Source organism: Micropterus dolomieu, linkage group LG23 (assembly GCF_021292245.1).
Source record: "Micropterus dolomieu isolate WLL.071019.BEF.003 ecotype Adirondacks linkage group LG23, ASM2129224v1, whole genome shotgun sequence".
NCBI lineage: Eukaryota > Metazoa > Chordata > Actinopteri > Centrarchiformes > Centrarchidae > Micropterus > Micropterus dolomieu.
Genome location: NC_060172.1, coordinates 19,023,026 through 19,049,003, shown reverse-complemented (window position 1 = coordinate 19,049,003; position 25,978 = coordinate 19,023,026). Strand labels below are relative to the sequence as shown.

At 41.0% G+C, this 25,978-nt stretch overlaps 2 protein-coding genes and 1 long non-coding RNA gene across 4 annotated transcripts in view; 1 reads left to right on the top strand and 2 right to left on the bottom strand.

Moving 5' to 3' along the window:
* The window catches only part of taok1b (TAO kinase 1b), a 35,445-nt gene extending 22,662 nt beyond the window's left edge, over positions 1-12,783 (top strand). For both annotated transcript variants that reach the window (XM_046039409.1, XM_046039408.1), the window contains exons 11-21: positions 798-965; positions 1,197-1,403; positions 1,964-2,098; positions 2,390-2,626; positions 2,779-2,907; positions 4,340-4,423; positions 4,681-4,800; positions 4,951-5,190; positions 5,288-5,500; positions 7,026-7,208; positions 8,601-12,783. In XM_046039409.1, the coding sequence (XP_045895365.1) occupies positions 798-965; positions 1,197-1,403; positions 1,964-2,098; positions 2,390-2,626; positions 2,779-2,907; positions 4,340-4,423; positions 4,681-4,800; positions 4,951-5,190; positions 5,288-5,500; positions 7,026-7,208; positions 8,601-9,101 (2,217 nt within the window). In that variant the 3' untranslated portion in view covers positions 9,102-12,783. The remainder of the gene's footprint in view (positions 1-797; positions 966-1,196; positions 1,404-1,963; positions 2,099-2,389; positions 2,627-2,778; positions 2,908-4,339; positions 4,424-4,680; positions 4,801-4,950; positions 5,191-5,287; positions 5,501-7,025; positions 7,209-8,600) is intronic.
* Positions 12,784-13,177: 394 nt separating this feature from the next.
* Positions 13,178-18,365, bottom strand: LOC123963679 (protein ABHD15). Its single transcript, XM_046040687.1, has 3 exons — positions 17,616-18,365; positions 14,138-14,367; positions 13,178-14,009 (listed from the first exon to the last, which is right to left on the bottom strand). Exons 1-3 carry the CDS (start codon positions 18,363-18,365, stop codon positions 13,268-13,270), a joined length of 1,722 nt encoding a protein of 573 aa, XP_045896643.1. The 3' UTR covers positions 13,178-13,267.
* A 3,520-nt stretch (positions 18,366-21,885) lies between these two features.
* LOC123963521 lies at positions 21,886-25,978 on the bottom strand. The gene is made up of 2 exons (XR_006823199.1): positions 25,262-25,978; positions 21,886-23,104 (listed from the first exon to the last, which is right to left on the bottom strand). It is a non-coding gene; the product is annotated as an uncharacterized LOC123963521 (long non-coding RNA).

Sequence of the window (25,978 nt, the reverse complement as noted above, 5' to 3'; positions counted from 1 at the left end):
AAGAGAGGAACAGAGAGAAAAAGAGAGGGATGGAAGGAGAGAGAGGGGAGGGAGGCGGCCTACACAATATATACACACACAGAGGTACAGACAGTAAAGGTGATGTTGCTATCAACAGTAGCATATGTTAAGAGCACAGAAGCTCCCTCATTCTGAATATTGTTAGTAACAGCATGTACCAGACCAAATATACTAGACACTAGATACAGTATACTGTATACAAGATATGTTACCTTAACTTCATATTAGAGGACTGTAGTGGAAAACATCATCAAGAAAAGAGAATCTGCTCGCTTGTTTGGTGTTTCCTCGGAAAGATTATATGGGATAGGTTTTCCGTCCAAAGCCGTCAGTCTGCACCTTTTATCAGCTGCCACCAAATCACACTCTGAAACTCTAAACATTGGTCATAGAGTCTGACAAATGTTAGCAATATTAAATAAATGGCCATGGACATTAAGTAACAGTGAGAGGTGTCCTACCTCAAATCAGGCCATTTTTCTGCAGTTTTGGTGCAAAACCGTACACTGCCTCCATGGCTCTGGACAGATAGCAGATGCTAAAAGCTAATTCAGCACTCTGAGCTAAGTGGGAGGGTTCCTTGCGATTTTGTGTAGTTTATGCCACAAAGACAACTTCACATGTTTTTGCAGAAACCGGTCTATTAAAGCCTTATTATATTTCAGTAACACTCTAGTTAATTTGATTGTGTTTTCCTCATGGTCAGTCCCCTTCGCCGTTTGACTTCTCGATTCATGATCTTTTTGTGTTTCCTTCCCTGTCTCCCTCCCCTCCAGCATGCGTTTCTGCAGCGTGAACGTCCAGACTCTGTGCTGATGGATCTTATTCAGAGGACCAAGGATGCAGTGCGGGAGCTGGACAACTTGCAGTACCGTAAGATGAAGAAGATCCTCCTTCAGGAGGCCCACAACGGACCCACAGCAGAAGCCCAGGATGGAGACGAGGTGTGTGGAAACTAAAGCAATGGTGGTAGAATAAGTGTTTGTGTGGCGGGTGGTTTGAGCACAGAAGTACATTTGCCACATTCATGGTGTTCCACCGTGCAGAGAAAATAACCAAGCATGCGTCGTTTTGTATGCTTGTCTGTCTGTCTGTGTATTTCTCGTTTTCCCTCTCTGGCTCTTTCTCTCTGCCTTGCTGTCTCTCTCTCTGTCTTTGCACTGTTTTGTCTCCAGGAGCTGGAGCCGGGTGGTGGTCGGACAGGAACGGTGAACAGTGTCGGCAGTAATCAGTCCATCCCCAGCATGTCCATCAGCGCCAGCTCCCAGAGCAGCTCTGTCAACAGTCTGAACGAAGCGGCCCAGGACAGCCGCAGTGAGCTGGACCTGATGGAGGGAGACCACACAGTCATGTCCAACAGCTCCGTCATACACCTCAAACCGGTGGGTAAAGTGACACAGGAAGTACGTATTTAATTATTGAGTAAAGAGCTCATGTTATGCTTTCGGCTTTTTCCCTTTACGTTATTGTGTTCTATATCTTTTTTGTGCATGTAATAGGTTTGCAAAGTGAAAAAGTCCACCCCAAAGGGAGGTACCATCTCCCACAGAAAACACTGCTCCTGAACTGCCTGAAAACGGCTCGTTTGTAGTCCAGCCTTTGCTTCCATAAACTATCTGCCTCTCTATGTAACACACGTCATAGTGCTTGCCTAGCAGCCGGTGTGGCACACCCCCAAAAACACAGGTGGAGAAACATGTCAAGTTAATGAGGAGCTTTTTCACAGCAGTCTGAGACGATTCAGAGTTAGACAACACTTTGTGATAATAATGTTTATGTGACACTTGTGTACAAATTTGTTTCTGAATCTCCTCTGTTCTGTCTTGATCTCTTTCTCGCTTTATCCCAAGCCTTCCCATGCCCCTTATGCCTCCTATTCTCTGTGTGTGTACTGTTAAATACAATAACAACTAATATTTATTCCGCTGCCTTATGTCTCCAGGAAGAAGAGGAGAGTTTCTCTGGGGAGCAGGCAGCCACCAGTCAACCCTCTGAGCCGCAGCCAACAGCAGCTCAGGCCCCAAGGAAGCACTACCGCAACAGGGAGCACTTTGCTACCATACGCACAGCGTCACTCGTGAGAACACACTTGCTTTCTCCTCCATGCATCTCACTCACTAAAGTCATTTATCAGTGTCTGTGTAGCAGAAAGAGGCAGGTATTTTCTGGTTTATGTTTGACAAAAGGGACTCTGTTAAATGTAGAGCACTTATAATTTTAACATTGCTGTTATACCTACACACTTGAGTAAGATGTGTTTATCCCTCTCTACAAACACCAAGTCACATTTCTGTATTTTATCATACTTTTTAAATAAGCTAAATCTAAATGGACTCTGCTGAATCTCTCCTGCATCCACGTCTTGTAGGTGACCCGTGAGATGCAGGAGCATGAGCAGGACTCGGAGCTACGGGAGCAGATGTCGGGATACAAACGCATGAGACGGCAACATCAGAAGCACCTGATGGCCCTGGAGAACAAGCTGAAAGGGGAGATGGATGAGCACAGGCTGAGGCTGGACAAAGAGCTGGAGAGTCAGAGGAACAACTTCACCCAGGAGATGGAGAAGCTGCTCAAAAAACACCAGGCAGCCCTGGACAAAGACGTATGTGGACAAACGATTCAAGAAAAACACACCTGCTGATACTTTACATGCTTTATGTCTGTGCTGAAAACTATTCCTGTTCTCAAAGCATGTTCCTGCAAGCTGAAGCAAGTAATTTTTTGTCTCACACTCAACGTTTTTGTTTGGTGTAGCTAAAGACGTTTACCAACGATGAGAAGAAGTTTCAGCAGCACATCCAGGTGCAGCAGAAGAAGGAGCTCAGCAGCTTCCTGGAGTCACAGAAGCGGGAGTATAAACTACGCAAGGAGCAGCTCAAAGAGGTAACACACTTCAAACGCACACATCTCCATCGCAACAATACAACTGAAGATACACTTGGACTTCTTTTGGTGTGTATTGAGGTAAACACCTAATGCACTGTATATATGAAAGGCTCAAATTGTCTGTAGGCAAACAGAACTCTGCTCTATATACTACAGATGTATATCGATTATTGGTCTATTGTTTTGTTTTTTGGTTAAGATTGTTTATTTCAGTGTTCTTGTGAAGATTGTGATGGGCCCGATTGACTATTGATGGGCAGAGATTGTTGTCACTATCAGTTGATCTTTTGTGTTAAGGTTAATCTAATCTTTTGGTCCATAGTATGCAGGGCTCCAGACTAACTCTTTCCACTGGTAGCACTGGTGCTCCTAACCGAAAATTTTAGAAGCACCAGCACAAAATTTTGGAGCACCACTTAAATTGCCTTGAAACTCCCTGGAGCTCTAAGCAAAATTCTGCAAATGTGCTGTCCTACCTGATCTGTGAGCCATGTAATCCATGCCATTACCACACAGTCACACCTGACACAGTGCTTCAGCTACAATCCTTCAAAACTTTTGGCTCCATCTGTCGGTCTATGAATAAGTCGACCTCTACAGAATAGAACATACAGGATAGTTTTCCGAGCTGAAGTTTATAAACACTGTTGCCGGTAATCAAACGTAATAAGTGGTTGAATTTCACTCTCACTTTTGTCAGGCACAAAGTCAGAGGACGCAGCCCTGGAAGTCAGACAAGCAAGACAGACAATGGATGTGCTGCCCAGCTAACAGACTAGATTTTCTAGTCTGTGTGTCTTGCAAGCTAGCACATCAACTTAACGTTACTGTTTGCTGACATCAAACTTGGAGAGGAGAGGACACACGTTTACCTGATTGTTGTTGTAACTCATTGTGGGTTTTATTTCTTCTTTCATGACCAGAGGGATTGTTGAGCTTCAGTGAGGGACACACACACACACACACACAAAAATGGTTGCAAAATCTGACTAAATTACCCTGGTATGTTTAGTAAATTGTGAAAATATTCATCTCTGTTTCTCAAAGCCCACATTAATGTCGTCTCGTATGACAATCAGTCAAAAACCTAATTATATTGAGTTTATTAGAACCCAAGATAAATAAATGCTGAAACACTCACAACTGAGTGGCTAGAACCAGATCATTTTTTATTGAAAAATGAATAATTAAATTATTATCAAATTAGTTGCAGCAAAACCAACACCAATTAGTTTCCAACACACACGAGGAATACAGAGCTTGAAGCATCTGTTTGTTTATTTGGACTGTTGAAAAAAATCCATCAAGAACATTTGTGGGCGCGCTCTCTACCCGTTGCTAAATGATGACAAACTGTAATAGCCATAAAGCCCACTAGTGACAATGCCTTGACATACTGAAAACAAACCAAATAACACCTATGTGGCAGGAACTGAGCGAGAACCAGTCGACTCCCAAGAAAGAGAAGCAGGAGTGGCTGTCCAAGCAGAAAGAGAACATCCAGCACTTCCAGGTCAGGATCTCTCAGACATCATGTACACTTGCCAAGCCAAAGACCAGATGATGATTTTACACAGGCCTGGCAATGAATTTACACAGTCAATATAATCTGTGACATTAACAAAATGTGATTTACCAGCCAAGTACTAACGCTGCCTGACCCTGCTTAGCTTTCAAGATCAGTGTCCCATAACTTTATTACCCATATACATTTACTTTTAATTTGTATACATTACAGTACAGCATTGTAATGCTTATGTCACTTCCCAGGCCGAGGAGGAGGCCAACCTGCTGAGGAGACAGAGGCAGTACCTGGAGCTAGAGTGTCGGCGGTTCAAACGCAGGATCCTCATTGCCAGACACAATGTGGAGCAGGATCTGGCCAGAGAGGTATTTAGTTGCACAGAGAGAATCAGCAACCACCCCCTCCACTCTTCCTATGTTGTTTGATTTTTATTTATTTGACTTCTGTCACCCACACTTTTCTCCTATTATTATTATTATTATTATTATTATATATATTTTTTTTTTTTTTCCCAGGAGCTGAACAAACGGCAGACACAGAAGGACCTGGAGCACGCCATGCTGCTCAGGCATCACGAGTCAATGCAGGAGCTGGAGTTCAGGCACCTGGGTTCAATCCAAAAGGCACGGGCAGAGCTGATCCGGACCCAGCACCAGACAGAGCTCACCAACCAGCTGGAATACAATAAGAGGAGGGAGAGAGAGCTGAGGCGCAAGCATGTCATGGAGGTCCGACAGCAGCCCAAGAGCCTCAAGGTAGAAACTCTCTTGGTTGCAGCTCTGTTACTGAAACTACAGCAAACCAAACGCACTCACTCAATATCATCATTTCTTTCCCTTCTGTCGACTTTAGTCTAAGGAGCTTCAGATTAAGAAGCAGTTCCAGGAGACTTGTAAAACCCAGACCAGGCAGTACAAGGCTCTCAGGAACCATCTTTTGGAGACCACGCCCAAGTGTGACCACAAGGCCGTGCTCAAGAGGCTGAAGGAGGAGCAGACCAGGAAGCTGGCCATCCTGGCCGAGCAGTACGACCACTCCATCAATGAAATGCTCTCTACGCAGGCTGTGAGTACCCGAAGAGGAGGCCTAAAAAGTTTATGAAACATAAATACGAAAATGTCCTCATTTAGTCACGTCGTTTTAAACTCAGTTTTGATCTGGGCTGGGCATCGTTTGATATTCTCAGTACCAGTTCCAATACTATAACCAATACCAAAACGTACATTGTCAATACCTCACATCAACAAACTGAAAAATGTTTTTCTACTAGAGATGAAAGGATATGAAAATTTCTTATCATGATTATAGTAACCCAAATTATCAAGGTTATCAGTATTATCACGGTACACACACTGAAACCATTTCAACAACTCTTATTTTGAAAACTACAAATAAAATTGCCATTTAGTTTGCATAAACATTAAAATAACAGCAAATACATTTTGTAAACATATGAAAACCATCTAAGTGTGCATTATCATTATCAAGATTTTATATTATATAGGTAATGCAATGACCCCATGCACCATTACATGAAAACAAAAGTCTTTAGAAGACAGTGATAGTTAAGTGCAATGAGCCCAACAGCTGCCATAAATACAGAGGAGTCTATAGCGTTTCTGCTGTTCTGACACTTTTATAACTAATTTGATAGCTGCTGGATTTAAAATGAACAGGATATGTTAGTTGGTTGACTAAACTGCATAATGTGTTATCATAAGCAGTGGGCAAATAGAGTCTGCAGACACACAACGGCCGCACACAGTCAGAGTCAAATCAAAGATAAAAGTTAACTCACCCTGCTTCACTATAAGGTCATTTTCTTCAATCAAGTTTCCCTTAGCGCTGTCATAAAAACTAATATACGACCAGACTTCAGAGTGACTGAAAAATCTCTGCAGCGCTGTCTTCCACCGTGTTGTCATTGACCCAACACAGTAACCGAGCCCAGTTATCATGGTAATTACAATGTGTGCAGTAATAATAAATGTCGGGAAGTTGACCATGGTTTATCGTTAAACTAGTAATCGTTTCATCCCTGTTTTCTACAAAACGTTTGTTTTTTTCTAAAATAAATACAACACTTCTCAAAACTTATCAACACCTGAGCAGTTGTGCGAGAACATTATAAAATGTCTAAATGAGCAAAATAGTTATTTAAATCTGGAAGTATCTAATTTAAGAACATTTTAAACAAGACTAAGAACCATACAATGCATTTGATGGCATATAGCGACGCCTGACATTTTTCAAAACCCTGTGCTCCACACATTGTGGTCCATATACGGGTACGGTAAGTATCTGTCCTGTCTGGCTTCAGCACATCCCAAAGTAAAGTCATTGAATTTAACAAAATGAGTCCTGAAAAGTCACTAAAATCCTTAAATTTGAGAGAGAGCCTTTTAAATGTATGAATTTGTTACTTGTTGTCAGTAGGTCCTACATGACAATCAAATTATTAGTATTTATGGCTTCCTCAAAGATCTCTCTTCCTGTATGTCACTGAAGTTTGGTCTAAAACATATATCATGGTGCATCATCTTTCTCTCTGTATAATGGCTTTCTTTCTTGTTCCCTTTCCTGCCCTCAGCTGCGGTTAGACGAGGCTCAAGAGGGGGAGTGTCAGGTCCTAAGGATGCAGCTGCAGCAGGAGCTAGAGCTGCTCAACGCCTACCAGAGCAAGATCAAGATGCAAACAGACGCTCAGCACGACAAGGAGAGGAGGGAGCTGGAGCAGAGGGTCTCTCTGCGGAGGGCTCTGCTGGAGCAGAAAGTACGAGAGGCCCCTGACTTTGTGTTGTGGTGTTTGGTGTCAGAATGTGTGTCAATACATTTGGGAGTAACAGTAGACACTAATTCTGTGTTTTGGGCTGCACGATTATAGCCAAAATGATAATCACAATTATTTTGATCTATATTGAGATCACGATTATTCATTGATTGTAGGGACAACATATTTTTTTTGCACTTTCAAAAGTCCACTGAGTCCGGCTACTGCTGAGCCACGGCTTTATCCCGTTCTCTGCACTGTTAACTTCCACTGGAAGCGTCTCAGACGCATTTCAGGAGCTGAGGCGATGCTTGTTGTTATTTTGTCCTATTTGTGTTTCTACCTATGGCTTCTACTCTGCTTACCAGCAACGGCTCTCTGCGACTCATTTTTTTTCCCGGTTGTCTGCAAGGCTGCATATCCCACAGGGAGCATTTCAGAATCAGAGCGTTTTGCCTGCCTGATTTGGCTGACTTTTAGATTTTGTTGATTTGGTAATCGGTGCTTGATTTTTGTGCTTCTTCTATGATTAAGTAGGTTGTGTTTTATTTTGAAAATTGACCGGATTCTCTATACCATTCGTGTCAGATTTCCTGCCCATTTGTAACTGCTCTGTGCAGCTTGACATGGCTTCTGTCAAAAATAAACTTTTTCGTTGCGTAGCCGAGAGCTGCATCTGATGGTCTCCCAAGCATTGACCGCGACCAGCTCAGGCAGCCGCGGCGCAGCGGACATATGCAAACTAGCGGACTACTCTGGACTGTAGCAGCAGGAGAGTGCACACACAGCCAAATCGGCCCCTTGGCTATAAGTTAAGGAAGCGCTCTCCGATTTGATATGCAGCAGAGTTTTCCATGAGTGGAGCACGCTCTTTAAACGGTGATATTGCCATCGATCATGTTCATTTAATTATGGGAAGCTAAAATCGTAATCATGATCAGTATTTGATTAATTGTGAAACCCTACTAGGGGCAGGGGTGGGCAATGTGGCCCAGAAATAGTGTCACGATATTTCAGGGTATTTCTGCGATCATGATATTCTTGATGATGTGACAAAATACTGATAAATGTGTTTTGTTTAGAACTCACAATAGCTGTTAGTCTTTTCCCTTGAGTGATTTTAAGAGTGGTTATAAATAGTACAGTATCAAGTGTGAATTGTTTTTGTTATTTGTTTTGCTATATTGTGTTTTCTAATTATACTTTTATTATTCTGGGAGAAAATGTTCCTTTTATTTCTCAATAATATGAAGAAAGTAGTATTCTTCATATTATTAGTTTTTATTCAAACAAAACCTTAACTTGTTGTCCTTTCAAATCAGAAAAATTTGTCTTTGTGCACTATTAATTATAATTTATTTTGAACTCATTTGTTCACTGTATTTATCTCCCTAGATTGAGGAAGAAATGCTTGCCCTGCAGAACGAGCGCCTGGAGCGAATCCGCTCCCTGCTGGAGCGCCAGGCCCGAGAGATCGAGGCTTTTGACTCGGAGTCCATGAGGCTGGGCTTCAGCAACATGGTGCTCACTAACCTGGCTCCCGATTCCCAGGGGGGCTGGGGGGGAGGAGGTGGAGGAAGCCAGGGGGCTCAGGGGGGAGGCCACTGGCCTGGAGGAGGTGGAGGAGGCAGCCACCATAGTCATCATCACCAGGGGGGCTCCAGCTCACAGCAGCCCTGGGGTCACCCCATGCTGGCTGGGGGCCCGCCGCCCTGGAGCCTCCACCACCCCGGAGGAGGGAGTCAGAGGGGGAGCGGGGGAGGCGCAGGAGGGGTGAGGAACAGCCCGCAGGCTATGAGGAGGACGTCATCAGGGGGGAGGAATGAACAGGGCATGAGCAGGAGCGCGAGCATCACCTCTCAGATCTCCAACGGATCCCACCTGTCGTACACCTAGAACACAAGCAACACAATAATTGTCTTAAAGTTAAATCCTTGTACACCGAGGTAACACTGTACACAGCCACACTCCATGCATGCACCACACATGCTTCACATACACTTCATCTGTACGTCTGAAACACACACAGACTGCAGTACTGAGACTGGGTTTACCTCAGCCCAGTTCCTCTCTCATCACCACTGCTCGCTTACATCAGTGTACTGCTAGCAGCAGTCTGTGGAAACCCAAAAGTCTCGAGACTAAATGACGTGACTAAATGAGGCCATATACAGTACGCCACATTGCAATAGTGTCATTTTCACTGTAGCTCACAGTGCTGTTTTATGTGTTTATATTTGCCATGTTAGTCTCTATTGCCATAGACGCAAAGTAGTATATTCATATTGTCTACCATGGAGTTTATTATCGTATAGTCGTTTGCAGTATGCTGTTTTATACATGTGGGGTTAATCTAATACTCCCAGATGTTGTGGTAGCACAATAAGGTGCTTTATGGGGAAATTTGCAGTCAGTGTGCAATTGTGACAATTTTATTTAAAAATGTGTTCTTTTTTTCCTTCAAACCACACACAGCTGAAGATTTCAGCACATACATCTTACTGATAGAAAGTTAAATGAGATTATTGTTTATGTGCAATGTTGCAAGCAAATGAGAAGGCAGGAGGTAATGTAGGGGTCTGAATTCAGAGTTATTACAGAACAGACAGTTTCATAACAGACAGGACTAGAGTGGAAAATGAAAAGAGTTGTACGTGAGCACCAGTGGGTATCTGACTTTATATTAGTGTCACAGGGATGGCTAAGATGTGATAGCTAAAAGTAAGCAATATTTCATTCCAGCCTGAGTGACTATTGAGAAGTTTATCCTCCACCAGAGTGAAAATTTGATCACCTGTGCAGTGTTTGATTAAAATGAAAAATCGCATACTCGCAGATCTTAATGCCACATGGCTTCGAAGTTCCCTGGAGTTTGGTGTTATTGTGTTCTGTGAGCAGGGCTGCAAAGATGCCAAAGGGTGAGAGTGTGGAGTCAGATTTGTCATTAGAATAATTCATGCCAACATACTGTTATGTATTTAACTGGGTTTGTGCCAGAGATGTCAGTGTAAGATCAGTATAATACTATGTGGCCAAGTAGACGCATGTGTTGCTGGACTGGAGGAGAGAGAAGCGAGTGCTCGGCCTCATTGGCTCGGCTCTTGGGTTTCCACAGACCGTCACTCACACCTGCCCAGTGGGCTGCCGGGATGCAGGGGATGCTGCAGCTGTGTAAGTGCACAGCCCTCATGACAGGGATGGGTTTTCAGCAGCACCTTACCTCCTGCTTTATTAGTTTCAAAACTGGTGTTCAGTCTGGGCTTGTTTGCAGTAATTTTCTGGTCTAATTTGACAAGTGTGTATGTCACTGAAAACGATGCGCTACGCAGTTTAAAAGAAAAAAAAAAAACTTTCTTTGACAAGTCGAACCGTGCCTGTTGACCTACCTCAAGTACAGCTTCACCACAAGGTGTCGTGACTTGACAATGATTTGCACTTTGGCACAGGCCTTCTACCCCACACTTATGTTAATCAGACATATTTACACACACATACATACAAAAGAAATTGATTTTTTTTTTCTCCCCCCATCAATATCAGTATGTCCCTTTGCACACTTGGCTGCTGAATGCATGTACAGGGGGACATTTTGTGAAAATGGGATTCGGACATTTATGTGTTAAAAAACAGAAGTTTTGAAAACTAACGGCTAACTTATCAGTTGGCCGTGTATCAGGGCAACTCTGGGCAACTATATCCATCTCAGTTGCCTAAGAACATCCCTGTGTGTTATTTTTGACTTTTAAAATAAGATCACTTTAAGGAGCTGGAGTTCTAGTGAACGAGCAGGGAGCGTGAAAGAGGAGCTTCAGTAGCCCTCTGCTGGTTAGTGACTGCTGAATGTCTCTCTGGGTTGATGGGCGGTGATGCTGTGATCTCCGCTGCCATGCCCCTGCAACCTTCCCCAGTCTGACACCCCGCTCTGTCTCACCCCTGGTGACCCCGATGTCATGTTCTGACCACCGATGTCCCCTCCTTCCCTCCACCTCTGTTTCCTCTGCTCCTGAGCCCAGTGTGGTCTTCACCCCCTCCCTGATCTACTTGGGAAGAGCTCTTCAAGTGAAAAAAAAGAAGAAGAAGGCGGGGAAAAAATACATCTAAATAAATCTAGAAAAAAGAAGGATTATAGACAAATTGAGATGAAGGTGGATGTCTTATTGTGAAATGCAGAGATTATGCATTGTATGTATTTCAGAGGTGGAATGTACAGGAAACCTGTTAATATTGTATATTTTGAATTTGAAAATATGGAAATCTAATTGACAAATCAAAGACAAATTTGTGAGGCGGACACAGCAATGTGTTTAGAGAGCAGCGGCTTACAGTTGCAGAATTTTCACTGTCCTACATGCAACTGTGAGTTCTGAGACATGTTACAGATATTCTGTTGTGAATGATAACCACACAACTCTAGGTCAGTACATGGCAACAGTTTGTTTAATGCTAAATGAGGATGATTTTGCACATAATTTGAAATCTACTTAGTATAGCAATGGCTATATTTTACTGACAATTCTACCCAATATAGAAGATTTTTTAGGTTTGGATTTTTAGAAAAAGAAAGAATTGTCTTTCAGAGATCTATACAATCTGAGGAGAAACTGCTGAATTCTAAAACAGTTGGCTGCCTAAACAACTTTTAGTGAACACGACAACTTGAAATTGTTTCCATATTCCTGCACAAGTCAGTGAAAATATATCTGTTTGAGATCTCCAAAGGGGATTTGTGGGGTCCACTGATATTATTTGGACTTTCATTTCTGATTTATGAAACACCCACCCTCTTTAGTTTGGTTTATACTCAAAGCATTTTCATAATCCATTTAAGTATTTGCCTTTTTTTAAATTGTTGCCACTGTGGATTCAGAATTTAAAACCCTGCTGTTTTCTAAAAAGAGAAAAAAGACCCAGAAGTGGTGGCCCCACTTCTCTTTTCAGCCAGTATGCCATGTACTCAACATATTTTATCAACCATTTTTTCTCAGCTCCATGCAGATTTATTTCCTTTTTATGCCAGAAAGGGTCGTTTTATTTTCCAGATGATGTCCGCAGAGGGTCAAATGAGTGACAGACTTTTAGACCTTGGCTTGTGTTTACCAGAACTCCCAGGTGTTTTGCGAGGCAGTCGGGGCAGAGTTTAGCTTTAGACCTTGGTCACTCTGAACTGGATCAGTTGCACTGATTGCACAAGTGATTTACCAGATCAAAGAGTCTACTGTGATGCAGCTGCCATTGGCTGAAAGTAGGCGGGAGGCAGGGTTGCGTCTCTGTACAGTCTGTTTATCAGTATTCCCTTTATTTCTCCTGTCATTTGGTGGATCTTGCTGTTTTATTCTCCGTAGTCCAGAGACCTGTATTAAACTGTATTAAATTGTATAGATTGTGCAAAAAGCTGAATGTTGCATAGCAGAAGAGAAAAGCTATTCCATACAAGTGATAAAGTGATTTAAAATGTATAAAAGAAATTCAGAAACAAAGTTTAGGGGATAAATGTAATATTTTGTTTGTAATTACTATTTTTTGTTGGAAGAGGGCTACTGGATAAAGAATCATCTGTAATAAAGTAATTTTAATATTTCTTTGTCCCATAGTGTTTTTATGTGGGAGGAGTGTGACCTTGAATGTCAGCGTACATATTTGAATTATGTATACTGTTTTTATAAATGCCTGCGGTCTTGTAATACAATTTTAATTCATACTACACTTATCTCTAAAGCCCAGCCAAAAAAAGACTTCAAAATCCTTGATTCATTACAAAATGATGATTTTTTTTTTTTTTTTTTTACATTTTCAAAGAATTATTGTTGGAGTTTCAAACAAGGGAAGCCATGTTGTTTTTACCAATTGTCATGTGACATCTTGATCAGTTTTACTCATTTCACTCAGTAAAGAAAAATAGATATTTTAATTTTGTTTCAGAAATCAAAAAATGATGTCCAGTCCAAAAACAGTTGTCCACTGCCCCTGTTTTCTTCTTGTCTAAAGGACTGTCCTATCATTATTTTAAAACTCCAGCTAAATAAAACATTTCTCTGTAGAGCTCATCCTTCACCATCTCCTCCTCAGCGTGTGTAGGACCTCTTCCAGGTGAAGTTATCTTCCTCTGCATACACACTGATCTGCTCAGGTGCCTGCAGTCTTGGTCTCCTCACCATGTTGGCTCTCCTCCTGCGAGTTGGAGCCATGTTGCTGCTCCTGCTCCTCTGCCCAGCCTGACTGTATTCTCCCTGTGGACCAGCACAGCTCACCCTGTCCCTCTCCTCGCCTTTCAGGAAATCGGCCACTACTCTGAAGTACTCCAGAACTGCAATGTGACTCCAGTTGCCCTCCTCTACCTCCTCGTTTCCAGTCCTTTCTCCCTTCATCTCTTCTCGGCCCTCCAGAGTGAAGCCACAGTGCCCTCCTCTGTTTGTCAATGCCAGGAGGAAGTAAGGATTGCTCTGGAAAAGAGAGAGGGGTAGAGTGGAAGCTGGTGGAAGGAGAGGGTCGTCGCGGCTGCAGATACAGAGCACAGGGACCGCCACCTCATCTGCATCTCTTAGTGGTTCATTTCGCTCCCAGTAGCTGTCCCAGTTCTTGGATGGGAAAGCCCTCTCGCCCAGTGCCCAGAGAACTGAAGGTGCCAGACCCTGCGGGGAATGAGATCCTGAGCCCAGTCCTGAATTTAGAGAGCTTACAGGAGGTCTAGGGTTCCTCTGCTGAAGCTGGGCGGAAGAGCAGGAAATAGTTTCCTCAAAGTCTCTGAGGGATGAACAGCTGAGGGCCCGATCCACATCCAGGACTGCTCTAAAGGAACTCAAGTATCTTATGACAGTACCATGTGAATAAACAAAAACAAGATTTTTTTTTTTTTATGATCTTAGTGATCATTTATACGTATTGATTTCATGTTGTAACTGCTATTAATACATTTTGATTTTGATTTTTCTCACCTGCTGAGCTGCCGTTTCCGGTGAAACAAAATCCCCCAGCGATAAATGGGAGGCATGGCGGTTTCAAACCACAGTTGGCCCAGGAGTACAGGTGAGATGGCAGCAGCCGCTGTCAGGTATGAACTCGATCCACACTCCCCCAAGTAGGAAAGAAGAATACCTGAGCCTGAACCCTCACTCACTGCAACCAGCACAGAGGACGGGTGCCGGCTGTGGATATAAGCCACTGCCTGAAAATGGAAAATGTTAAAGATTTCTTTAGGCCTACTGTCAGGTAAAGAAGACAAAAACAAATTGAATGAACAACATGTCAGTTTTAGCCATGCTCACACTGAAATAGATAATAGAAGTAAGTAAATAAATCGAACTATCTGATGGATTGCAATGAAATTGTTTACAGACATTCATGGTCCCCAGAGGATGAACCCTAAAAACTTTGGTGACCTCTTGAATATTCATGTAGTGCCATCATGAGGTCAAAATTGACTAAATAAACTTATATGAGCAAATACCTGCAATACTAATTACATTTTCATCACCCTCAGCTGTACTTAACTATCCATCGTCAACCGCTTATCCTGCATACAGGGTCGCGGTGGGCTGGAGCCAATCCCAGCTGCCATCGGGCGAAAGGCAGGGTACACCACGCCAATCCATCGCAGGGCCACACATTGACAAACAACCAGTCACACTCACACCTAAGGACAATTTAGGGTCACCAATCAACCTAGTGTGCATGTCTTTGGACGGTGGGAGGAAGCAGGAGCACCCGGAGAGAATCCATGCAAACTCCACACAGAAAGGCCTGAACGACCAAGGTTCAAACCCATGCCCTTCTTGCTTACGAGGCGACAGTGCTAACCACTGTACTACCTCGCTGCCCCAAAGATGGAGTAAGATCATTAAATATATTAATATATTATTTTTGCTTACTAAATTACAAACTAATGATTGGACATTCATATTCTGTCCTTCAATTAATCGGCTACTTGTTGGATTTTTAATTTATTTATTTTATTATTGGACAGTAACACAAATAAATGCATTAAAAAAATGTAAATTATGGTGATAATATACATTCATCAGAACAGACAAGGATAAAAAGTTAAAAACTTATTTCAATTGTGGTCTTCGTTGTCGTCTGATAAAGATAGCATGGCAAGCTATGGATGACTGGAGGTACCCTGTACAATCAACCCTTACAATATTCAAATAAAAAAACCCTAACACATCCTGATACAAATGAAACAACAACAACAAACAAATACATTCATTTAAACCTGGGGTTCTCACACAAGGAGCAACACATTATTACATTAATAAAAAATACTCCTACAACCATTCATCACATGCGGGATTAAAACAGCAATCTGACTGACTTGTTTTTCTTTCGTCTGGACGTTTGTTCCATTCCAGTGCCGCCGTGTACAAAAAGGTATTTTACCCGGAACAGGCACTGCCTCCAGTTGAGTAGCTATGAGAGTTCCTAACAGCTTAAAATATTCTATAAAATACCTTGGCTCATTCCTCTGCGAAATCTTTTGTCTCAGTTTCAGCTGCCTCACCCTGTTTTCAACCATCAAGCATTTTAATTCCTTGAGTTCAAAAGAGCAGGCATGAGTCCTGTTGTTGAGATTTAAGACCAACCAGACTAGTGGTTTGGGCTGGTGATGGCGCAACGGATAAGACTACGCCTTTGGTGTGAGAGGCCTGCGTTCAACTCCACGTTGTAACCCTTCCACCATTGTGTCCCTGAGCAAGACACTTAACCTCTTGTTGCTCTAGAGGCATGCGACCTCTGACATATGTGGCAATTGTAAGTTGCTTTGGATAAAAGCGTCAGGTAAATTAGTTGAGTTTTTATCCTCTTGGGGGTGCTACTGTATGATGAAGTACAGTACGGGCATAGTCAAAGTGAGGCTGAATTAAAGCTATTATTTCTCTGGCCTCAGACAGAGTGCTTTTTAAACTCTTTCAAAACTCTTTGACGCCTCCCAGGCAAGTATGATCGAATCCATTCACGTGCCATACTATTAAAACCTAGGGATTTTAGTTTAATTAGCAAAATCTGATGGGCAGAGGTGTCAAAGGCTTTCTGGAGGGTCTATCAGTACCATGCCACAGAATTTACCCAAGTTGATCTCTTTTCTGATAAAGTCTGATAGAAATAATAAACACGTAGCTGTTGAGTACACTCCGAAATCAGATTCATAAAAAAAAAAGTCTGAATTGCTCATTTAGTTATTTATTTATTTATTAATTTGCTCTCCTTTTTTTATATAGCGGAATAACCCTTGCAAGCTTCAGATCTTTTGGAACTCTACATGATTAAAGATTAAAAATATGAGATATGGAGTAATGTATTCTGTAGCATCTTCTAGAAATCTGGCAGGTATTTCATCTTGACCAGTTGCTTTAGAACACTTAAGATCATTCAATAACCTTAAGACGTTATCCTGTGTTAGGCCAAAAGAGTCTACAACCACTCCAAGCTGAGAATAATACATAAGCATGATATCACTGTCATATAACCCAGGTTTTATTGAGGTTAAGGGAGATATGAAATATCACCATTCATCCATGGATCAGATCTCGGTCACCAATAATTTTTCATAGGAGCAACTTTTTCTACTGCCTTTAGGAACATATATTTAAACTGCTCCCATGATTCTTCATCCAAACGTAGCACTTCTGACCAATTTATTGAATTTTAACATTCAATAAAGACCATAGGACTATAATTTTGTAATGACCTGATCTTGATAGTATTTTACATTTATTCAGATGACGCTTTTATCCAAAGCAACTTACAATTGCTATATATGTCAGAGGTTGCACACCTCTGGAGCAACTAGGAGTTAAGTGTCTTGCTCAGGGACACATTGGATGTGTCACAGTGGAGAATGGAAACCGGGTCTCTTACACCAAAGGCATGTGTCTTATCCACTGTACCATCACCACCCCATTTTGTTCCTTAAAGGCAACTTTCTGCTTTTTCCTTGTACAATAGACTAATGACTCATGGTACAATTTACAACAACTCTGAGAAATCATTGAGAGATCAGACACCAAGATCAGATCAATGACAGTTTGACTCATGTTAGCCACTCGTGTGGGCTCTTGTACTAATTGCTGTAAATCCAAAACATGGCAAAACATTTTTAACACCTTGTACATCCCATGATCCATATTTGAAACATCTGTATTTGTATTTAAGTCGCCGATTATTATAACCTCACCCTTACAATCAGGAGACAAAAGGTTATTCCACCAACTGATCAAATTTACTTTGATCAGGGGATCTATACTAAGCACCAATTAGTAAAGGCTTGCTTCTGGTTTCACCACAAATTTACAATGGTCTCACCATTGTACCAAAACCACTATCTCAAAAAAAAATCTACTTTCCCCTTAACAATATAATAAAGCTGTGCACACTTGCCATCTGATGTAAGTAACTGACATTTTCTTCCTATACCTGCTCAAAATCAGCTGGGTCTCCAAACTCCGTTAGACGTGCTGTGGTCAGTGGGCACCCCGCTGTGCCTCGAGCATGAAACACCACCACGTAAAAGCCCTGATGCACTGCCTGATGGCACAGCGCCTTTACGTGGGGGGTCATCCCTCCCCAGGACTGAGGAATGAGGAGAAGGACAGGAGGTGTTGTGGTGAAGCAGCCTAGCGCCTTTCCCCCTGGCTGATGCTCCTTCCTCCCCTCCCACCTCTTCCTCCTGACCGCCTCACCCAGTCTTGTTCTCACAGCCCAGTCCAGAGCTACAAGACCCCCGTCTCTCAATAACAGATGGTCTCTAGTAAACTGTAACGTGTCCTCATGTTGTCCACACAACAGGCTGGACAGAGTCTGGAGGTGGGGGTCTCCCATGGGCCAGGAGGGAAGTCTCGGCCTGGCGAGAGAGCCACAGTGCTGAAGCAGATATTTGGCCAGCGCAGTGGGTTTGCAGATGAGCATGGGACCATCTGAGGCTTGACCTGACCCAGACAAAACATCTGTCCCTGGTGATCCAGCTTCCTTGGTCCATGTTCTTGTATTCCTGTCAAGTGGCAGCTCCAGGATCAGGCAAATAATGACCCAGAGTCTCCAACCTGCAGCCGTGACACTCAGCCTTGCCCAATAACTTACCCTGGGCCAGCGGAGAGCCAGAGACAGCAGCAGAAGTAGCAGGGAAGGCAGCAAACAGAACAAACAATCCCATACAAATGATGCCATTGACAAATACAGGAGGTTGTAGTTTAAATCAAAATCCAGTGATTTCTCCGGGAAGTTTTGCTGTTTCAATTAGTAACATCTGACCTCCATATTTTACAAACTGCTGCGTTGTTGCTTCATACACCAGTGTGAAAGTCTCCTCTAAGTTCACTGACGTTGTGAATAGTGGTCTCCTTTCTCTAGTTTGCTAAAACGAGTAAAGGAAAGAAAAATAAATAAATAAAACTCATACTCCTGCTGCATGTCCTCCCCCTGCCCTTTCTGCTTCCTCCATAAATCATTTACTGCAAGCAAACACTGGCCACACAAATCTGTTCCATTAATGTTAACATGATTATAGTCCCTGACCTTGAGTTTGCAGTACTTCTTTTGCATTCTTACCCCAGTTTTCCTGTGAATATTTGGGGGATTGTTGATACAGCAGTCCTTGTAAATTTTCCTTTGATGATTTTATTCTAACTCTAAGTTAATAAAGAGAGAGAGAAATACATAATTACTGACAAATAGTACAATGACACTGAGGGAAGCAGTGATGTGGTTTATCAGCATAGCCTCATTGTGTGGCCTCATACTGGACAAAAACATCTTTAACCCTTTCTGGGTATCCTGGTCAGTCCCTGGTTTGCGTCTGGTCAGGGATCATCGGCGTGTCAGGTCATTTTCTTTAGCCCCGTATGTTTTGACTGTAGCCCCGAATGTAACTCAACAACATCAAAAATATTTTAATATGCATTAATCCTCACGACGCAGGCCTTGGAAGAACGGAGTCTACTCGTAATAATATTGCTACATATTATACAAGTTCATGTGACGTGATCCCCCACCGTTACTCGGCAGGCCTGCATTTAGAGAGAGAGTAAGAGGGAGAGAGAGACACGTTTATTGTTTGTTTTTTTATGTAACACATGTGTTTACTGTTTTATTTATCTTATTTATTTAATTGCATGAATTGAACTTTTGTATTTTCATTGAAGCTTGGGCAATACTGTTCTATTAACATTGAATAGAGAGAGAGAGAGAGAGAGAGAGAGAGAGAGAGAGAGAGAGAGAGAGAGAGAGAGAGAGAGAGAATTGGTTACAGCTTCAGGGCTTCAGTCAGCAACTAATGAATTGCCCCCAGCAACATTGTAATCAAAACATTTTGAAATAAGTGTTGTCAGTCAGTGTAGTCAATTTGCTACACAAACACCTGACCTCGACACAGACACCTGTTGGCGAGAGGTCCTGTATTAATTGCAGTGGCGGTTCTAGACCAATTGTTTTAAGGGGGCCAGGCTGGGGCCAGTTGTTTTGAGTTGGGGCCCATTCAATCCAGGACAAAAGAGACAAAGGCAATGTTCAAGCTTTCAAAATGTCTTGTTTAGTATATAATGTAATGTTTTAGTAACTTAGTTATTTGTTTCAGTAACAGGATCTTTTCAGTAACTTAGTTATAGTTTTATTAAATTATATTATACAAAATAAAAACATTCCTTTTAACTTTAGCTCAAGCTACAGTACATTCTTTGATGCAACACTTCTTTGTAAGGCTTAATGAACAGTGGAAGCTCTAGTGTACTAGACATTCTTTGTATCCCAGTTTGTATTTTGTATCCCACTATAACTTTTGTTAAGAAACAACACTTCAACAACTTCTCCATATTCACCCATTATTAGTCCTGATGTGAAATAAATACAAAATTAAATACTTAGGCCATCATCTGTGCTTTATAAAGGGGGATACATTTTTAGGCCGACTGCATGTCCAGCCTGGTAGGACCTGTAGGCTACTGTATCACTTTTTGTGTATGAAAAGTTCTATTTAAATGCAATGCATTATTGAATTGTTATGATAATAATTTACCCTTTAAGGAGGGGGACTCCTTAATTTTCAATTTCCAGCAATATCCAAAGGCTATCCATGCAATGGAAACATGGATTACAAGGACAAAATATTGTCTACAATGCTGCATACAGTTTAATTTCATCGCAAGGAAGATACAGTATATTACTATGATCACTGTAGACCAGGGCTATTCAATTACAGATTCGATTGGGCCAGATTTTAAAACCAGGACACAGAGATGGGCCGGACATTTTCTCACGAGTTGGGATCATTAGGATTTTATTGACTCACTTGTATTGGTAATCCTTATGGGTTCAGTTCTTTATTGATGCTCTTTTCAGTCCTATTTATTACTAAATAATTGCATATATTCTATAATTTATCATTTTTATTAACTAAATGTTGTTTCTAGAGCAGCAACATGATTTACTACAGCAAAGTCACTAATAGCTCACTGGAAACAAATCTAACATGTCAGTAAAATAAATCATATTCCTGACATCAACAATGACTGAAGTTTAGAATGAATGAACAGCTCAGTCCCTCCTCTCTCCTCCTCTCTGCTGCTGCTGGCAGAGAGGAGGGTCTGTCTCAGCCACCAGCTGAGTTCATAATGTGCCATATTTTAATGTAAGTGGCAAAGTAAGCTGAATAGTTACTAAAGACAGAGAGCTTTCACTTTAGCTTGTTTGTAACAATAAGGTATTAGCTGAACTAGCGCTCTGTTTATGTAAAACCTGTGGCGGTTTTGCACTGTAAAACCTGATGAGTTAGTTCAACTCAAACCGTTTGAGGAAACGGATTGCCTTAAATCATTTAAATTTATTAACAAACAATTTAAGCATAAAAAAATATTTGATTTGTGTCCAAGTAACTCAATTATTTATTGTTAAAGTACAGTGGGTACGGAAAGTATTCAGACCCCTTTAAATTCTCTTCAGGCAGTTCCTTTGACCTCATGATTCTCATTTGCTCTGACATGCACTGTGAGCTGTAAGGTCTTATATAGACAGGTGTGTGGCTTTCCTAATCAAGTCCAATCAATATAATCAAACACAGCTGGACTCAAATGAAGGTGTAGAACCATCTCAAGGATGATCAGAAGAAATAGACAGCACCTGAGTTAAATATGAGTGTCACGGCAAAGGGTCTGAATACTTATGACCATGTGATATTTCAGTTTTTCTTTTTTAATAAATTTGCAAAACTTTCTACATTTCTGTTTTTTTTCTGTCAAGATGAGGTGCTGAGTGTACATTACTGAGAAATAAAATTAACTTTTTTGATTTTTGGAAAATGGCTGCAATGAAACAAAGAGTGAAAAATTTAAAGAGGTCTGAATACTTTCCGTACCCACTGTAACTTGGGTAAATAAAGCTAATAGGACCAGTCCCATTCAGTTCATATAACTTAAATCTATGAAGAATATTTCACTCAAATGTTGCGTTTCTCCAAATGTATTAAAAATGTGTTACTATAATTTATCTGATTTAAGTAAGAGTAACTTAAATCCATCTTCTTTACACAAATGTTAACACTTAAACTTAATTTACTCAGTTTATTTCCACTAAAGAAAATTATTATGCATTAGTTGTGACAACTTTAAACTCTGTTGTGGCTACTCAATTAATTTGAGGAAACTGATTGCCTTAAACCTTTTAAGTGGCATTAACACGTTATAAACACACGTCTGACACAACTCCAACTATTTATTTAGTTGAATGTTGAATAACATATCACTGTTAAAACATTTCAATGCCCACAGCTCTCAAAAACACTATGATAAAGTGTCAGAAACAGTATGAAATTAAGATTTGCATAAAAATAATATAATATATAATGAATGCTATTCCCATGTGGCAATGAAGAGTGTGAAGACACCACAGAGACAATGCAGACACACATTGTAGTGAAAAGAAAAAAAGAAAACTTGAACCCAGGCTCTTTCAAGTTATAACTATCAAGTTATTTGCAACTGTATGGACAGTTTGGCACATATTGAGAGCTACTGTATACTAATATGTTTCAATTCAATCAAAAAGTTTGAGTTTATCATTAACAAAAAATTACAACTCAAGATTGTTAAAGAAAAAAGAATATTTTATCTCAGTGATGACCATCTTACCATATTTCAAACAACTGGAATACACTCTTCTTGCAAAGGGTTTGTACCAAATACTGTCATTTGTGAGGCAACATTTAAAAGAAAGAACATTTACCTCACAATATTTAAAAGGAATATAGAGAAACTCTTTAGAGCATTTTTGTTGTTACTAAAAGCAGATGAAAACTTGTGTACAGTGAGATTTAATTCTCAGATTTTGACAGACATTTACACAGCTTGACTCAAAATGTTCTGTAGTGTAAAAATGTGTATGTCATACCAATTGATCATAATTTTAGTACTGGCACAAAAATACCTTTAAACTTAACATTATTAATTAGTGCCCGTGTTTCTCACTACAAGTAGAAACCAACCCCGTTGTAATTATATAAACAAGCATCTGTTTCAACACACAGAAATCTTAACAGAAACAGTTTTGACATGCAAGGCAAAAGATAATTTTCAGAACCCCACTGACCTTTAACAAAAGAATGTTAACACCTTTATTCTAGCTCATTTCTCAAGGCTTGTAGGTTTGAACTGCTTTCTTCCATCATCAAGATTTAAGAGGATAACCTGGATGACCTCAAAGAAGCCACTTAGCTTCTCAGGATAGCTCAAATGAAGAGCATAGATCAGTCCAAACAAAATCACCAGTGAATCAGTCCGAGATCTGTGAGACATTACAACCTGATCCTCAAGGACAATTGACACGTGATGACTTTCAAAGGGAACTCCAGCAGGCACCTCCTCTTCATTCACCACTGCCACCAGAGCCACTGCTCCATCCTGGATTGCCTCCAACTCATCCTGAAAAAGGAATACATGTTCAGTACAAAATGTACAAATCATTAAGAAAATCATTACAAAAAGCCTAATGGTGTAAAAGAAAACATCATTATTACACCATTGCTTTCACATTTTTACATGCAGGTAGAAGCAATATCAAAAAAGGCCAACATGCAAATTTAACCAAATATATTCGGATCCATAATTCCATGTATTATTTCACAGGGTACCCCCAGGATCCTCAAAGATAAATTTAAGACCTTTATAATACCACCTAGGATGAAATTTAATATCAACTTCACGGCTGTATAATGGAAAATTTGCATGAATTTTAAGCCTGAGAAAATGATTTACAAAGTTACATGAATTTAATAAAACATTTTATATAATACATTCATTTTTAACACACTATAGCTTTTTGGGGTGTGTTTGTACTTTGATATGAATCAAGGACGTCACTTTGTGTTGAAAAGTGGTGGGGACATAGGGGTTCAAATTAGGAGTGTGACGATACACTTAGCTCACATGCATGATATACAATATTGGGTTTAAGAGAACAAGACAAGATATTTTAACACTATTTGATGAAATGTTTTATGCTGAAATATATAAATGGGGGTCCCCTAGAAAATTCTGAGTACTAAACACTTAATTTCCTGCATTCTGGAGACATTTTCTGCACCAATTTATGGTAGAATTGTCTTTATATAAAGTGATTCAGATGACAATTCAAACAGAATATAATGCAGTACCTAGCAGCTTCTTTTTTTAGTTTAAACGTTTTGAAAAATGCACATTTGTTTCTTCTATATTTAAATGGCATTGCATGTTTTCTTATTGTGCAAATAAACCTTTCTCTCTTTTTTTTAACGTTTATTGTTGCAAGCCATTTTTCAGAACATATTTAACAAATGCTTTAACAAAAAGCGATGGAGACATGTCAGTAAATGACACCTATGAAATTAAACCAATATTTGTGCACTAAGAACTCTTAAGGGGGAAAATCAAAAATACAAACAAATTGTTCAAAATGAGTTTTTACAATTAGTTACACCTTGGCTAGATAAGGTAATGTAATGTAATACACCAATTGCTTCAGTGATTCATCCTGTTCGGTTTTTGCATCTTAAAGGGGCATTATGTAGTTTCCAGCGACCACTAGCGGTGCGGTTTTAAGATTGCTACCAGGCGTCTGCTTGTACGCGTGCTCGCTTGAACTCATGAGCGAGCATAATCCGAAACACAACCGCTTTCATACAGAAATCCTGCAATAAATACAGCATGCAGGCTGTGGCTTTTCACTCAGACATGTTCAGGCTCTGTTACTTCGATGTTCCCGTCTCAGAGGCAGATCAACACCGGCGCCGTACCTTTCAGCACAGCGAGACACCGGCATATTGGCACAGTACTCCCGAAAAAAGGCAAAGTGAGAGCGGCTATAGACAGACAGGGAGACAGCTTCACACAACATGCTGGAAACTCCCGATGCAGTTTACAGTAATTTTTATCAGCTTGATGTTAAACTAATCTATGCTCGTTACATGATAAAGTTACACTGCGTTTAGCCGACGTGCTACATCGTTTGCTCGCCTGCTGCTTTTCAGTAACCATCTTTACTATCTGTGAATCTGTCACCTGAGGCTTAGCATAGCTACATGTTTTGGATGATAATGAATATTATAAGGAGATTGTGTCTTTATAAGAGTTTGACCGCAGTAAGTAAATTTACTGTAGTGTTAGTGGATGGCTCTTCCACTGGATTGTATATTATGTGGGTCATGTTAGTTACAGGGACTGAGAGGTGGAGAAGCTGTGTACCTGAGTATCTTAAAAGACAATAAATCTAAATTGAACGTTATGAAGCAAACAGCGGCGAGCTACAGTAGCGTTAGCTGGCTGCATCATTATGGGATAGTAAATAAATCGCTCCACATTAGCTTTTTACAATTACATCATTTCTTGCAGGCTTTCACACTTTCACATAACAGTGGTACAGAGGAAAGTAACATGGGTTGCATTAACATTAGTTGATGAAGTAATGTGAAAGCGATATAACTTTGCACCAGACAACATTAACAACTGCTCGCGTTAGCCGGCGAGCTAACGCTATCTAACTTGAGCCAACTGAAGCACAAAATCAAAATGTGTTTTACATGCTTTGTAGTAATGTTAGCTTACCTGTCCAATAGGATGAAAGCCAACTCCGGGTCTGTTTTTATACCCAAAACTCCATGATTCAAAAGCCCTGCCGATGTTGATCCCTGTTTTCGTCCGAAGTCGATCCGATTCACATTTGGCCTGATGAGCTTCAGCAGATAAAACTTTTTTTGTTTTTTATCCTTATGTGGAGATTGCGTTAGAGTCTGTGTTGTGCTGGGTGCAGGTAGTTTCTTTGTGTTAGCAGACTTCATGTCCTAAGTTGCAGTGTCGTCGCTGCTGAGTGCAAAGTCAGTAGAACAACTACATATAGTCCCTTTAAGCCTGTTTGAAATATAGTATTGGCTTGAAAGCAGAGTTGGGCTCCGGCTTGTTTATTCCTCGTTTCCGTGATCGACAGATCTGGGTGATGGTTTAAGTTTAATGTGCGTTAGCACGTCGGATGTTTCCATTCACATAATGACTACAACAGCAGCGCAATGCCGACACACAGTCACGGTCCTCATACACCACTGTCTCTCCGTTGCTGTGGTAACATTCACCGACCAGTAACCTGCCGACTGGCCTTCCAGCTCCGCTGTTCCATTAGCGCTCGCCATAGTGTGAGCGCCACCGTCCTCGGCCTCAACCGCCACTTGTCCGTGTCTCTGGCTTCCTGAATTTCAGACACTTTCCCATTCTCAGGCAACAAGCTAGCGTTAGCTTGTTAATAGCCCGTCAGAGACGTTTTGTTTTCTT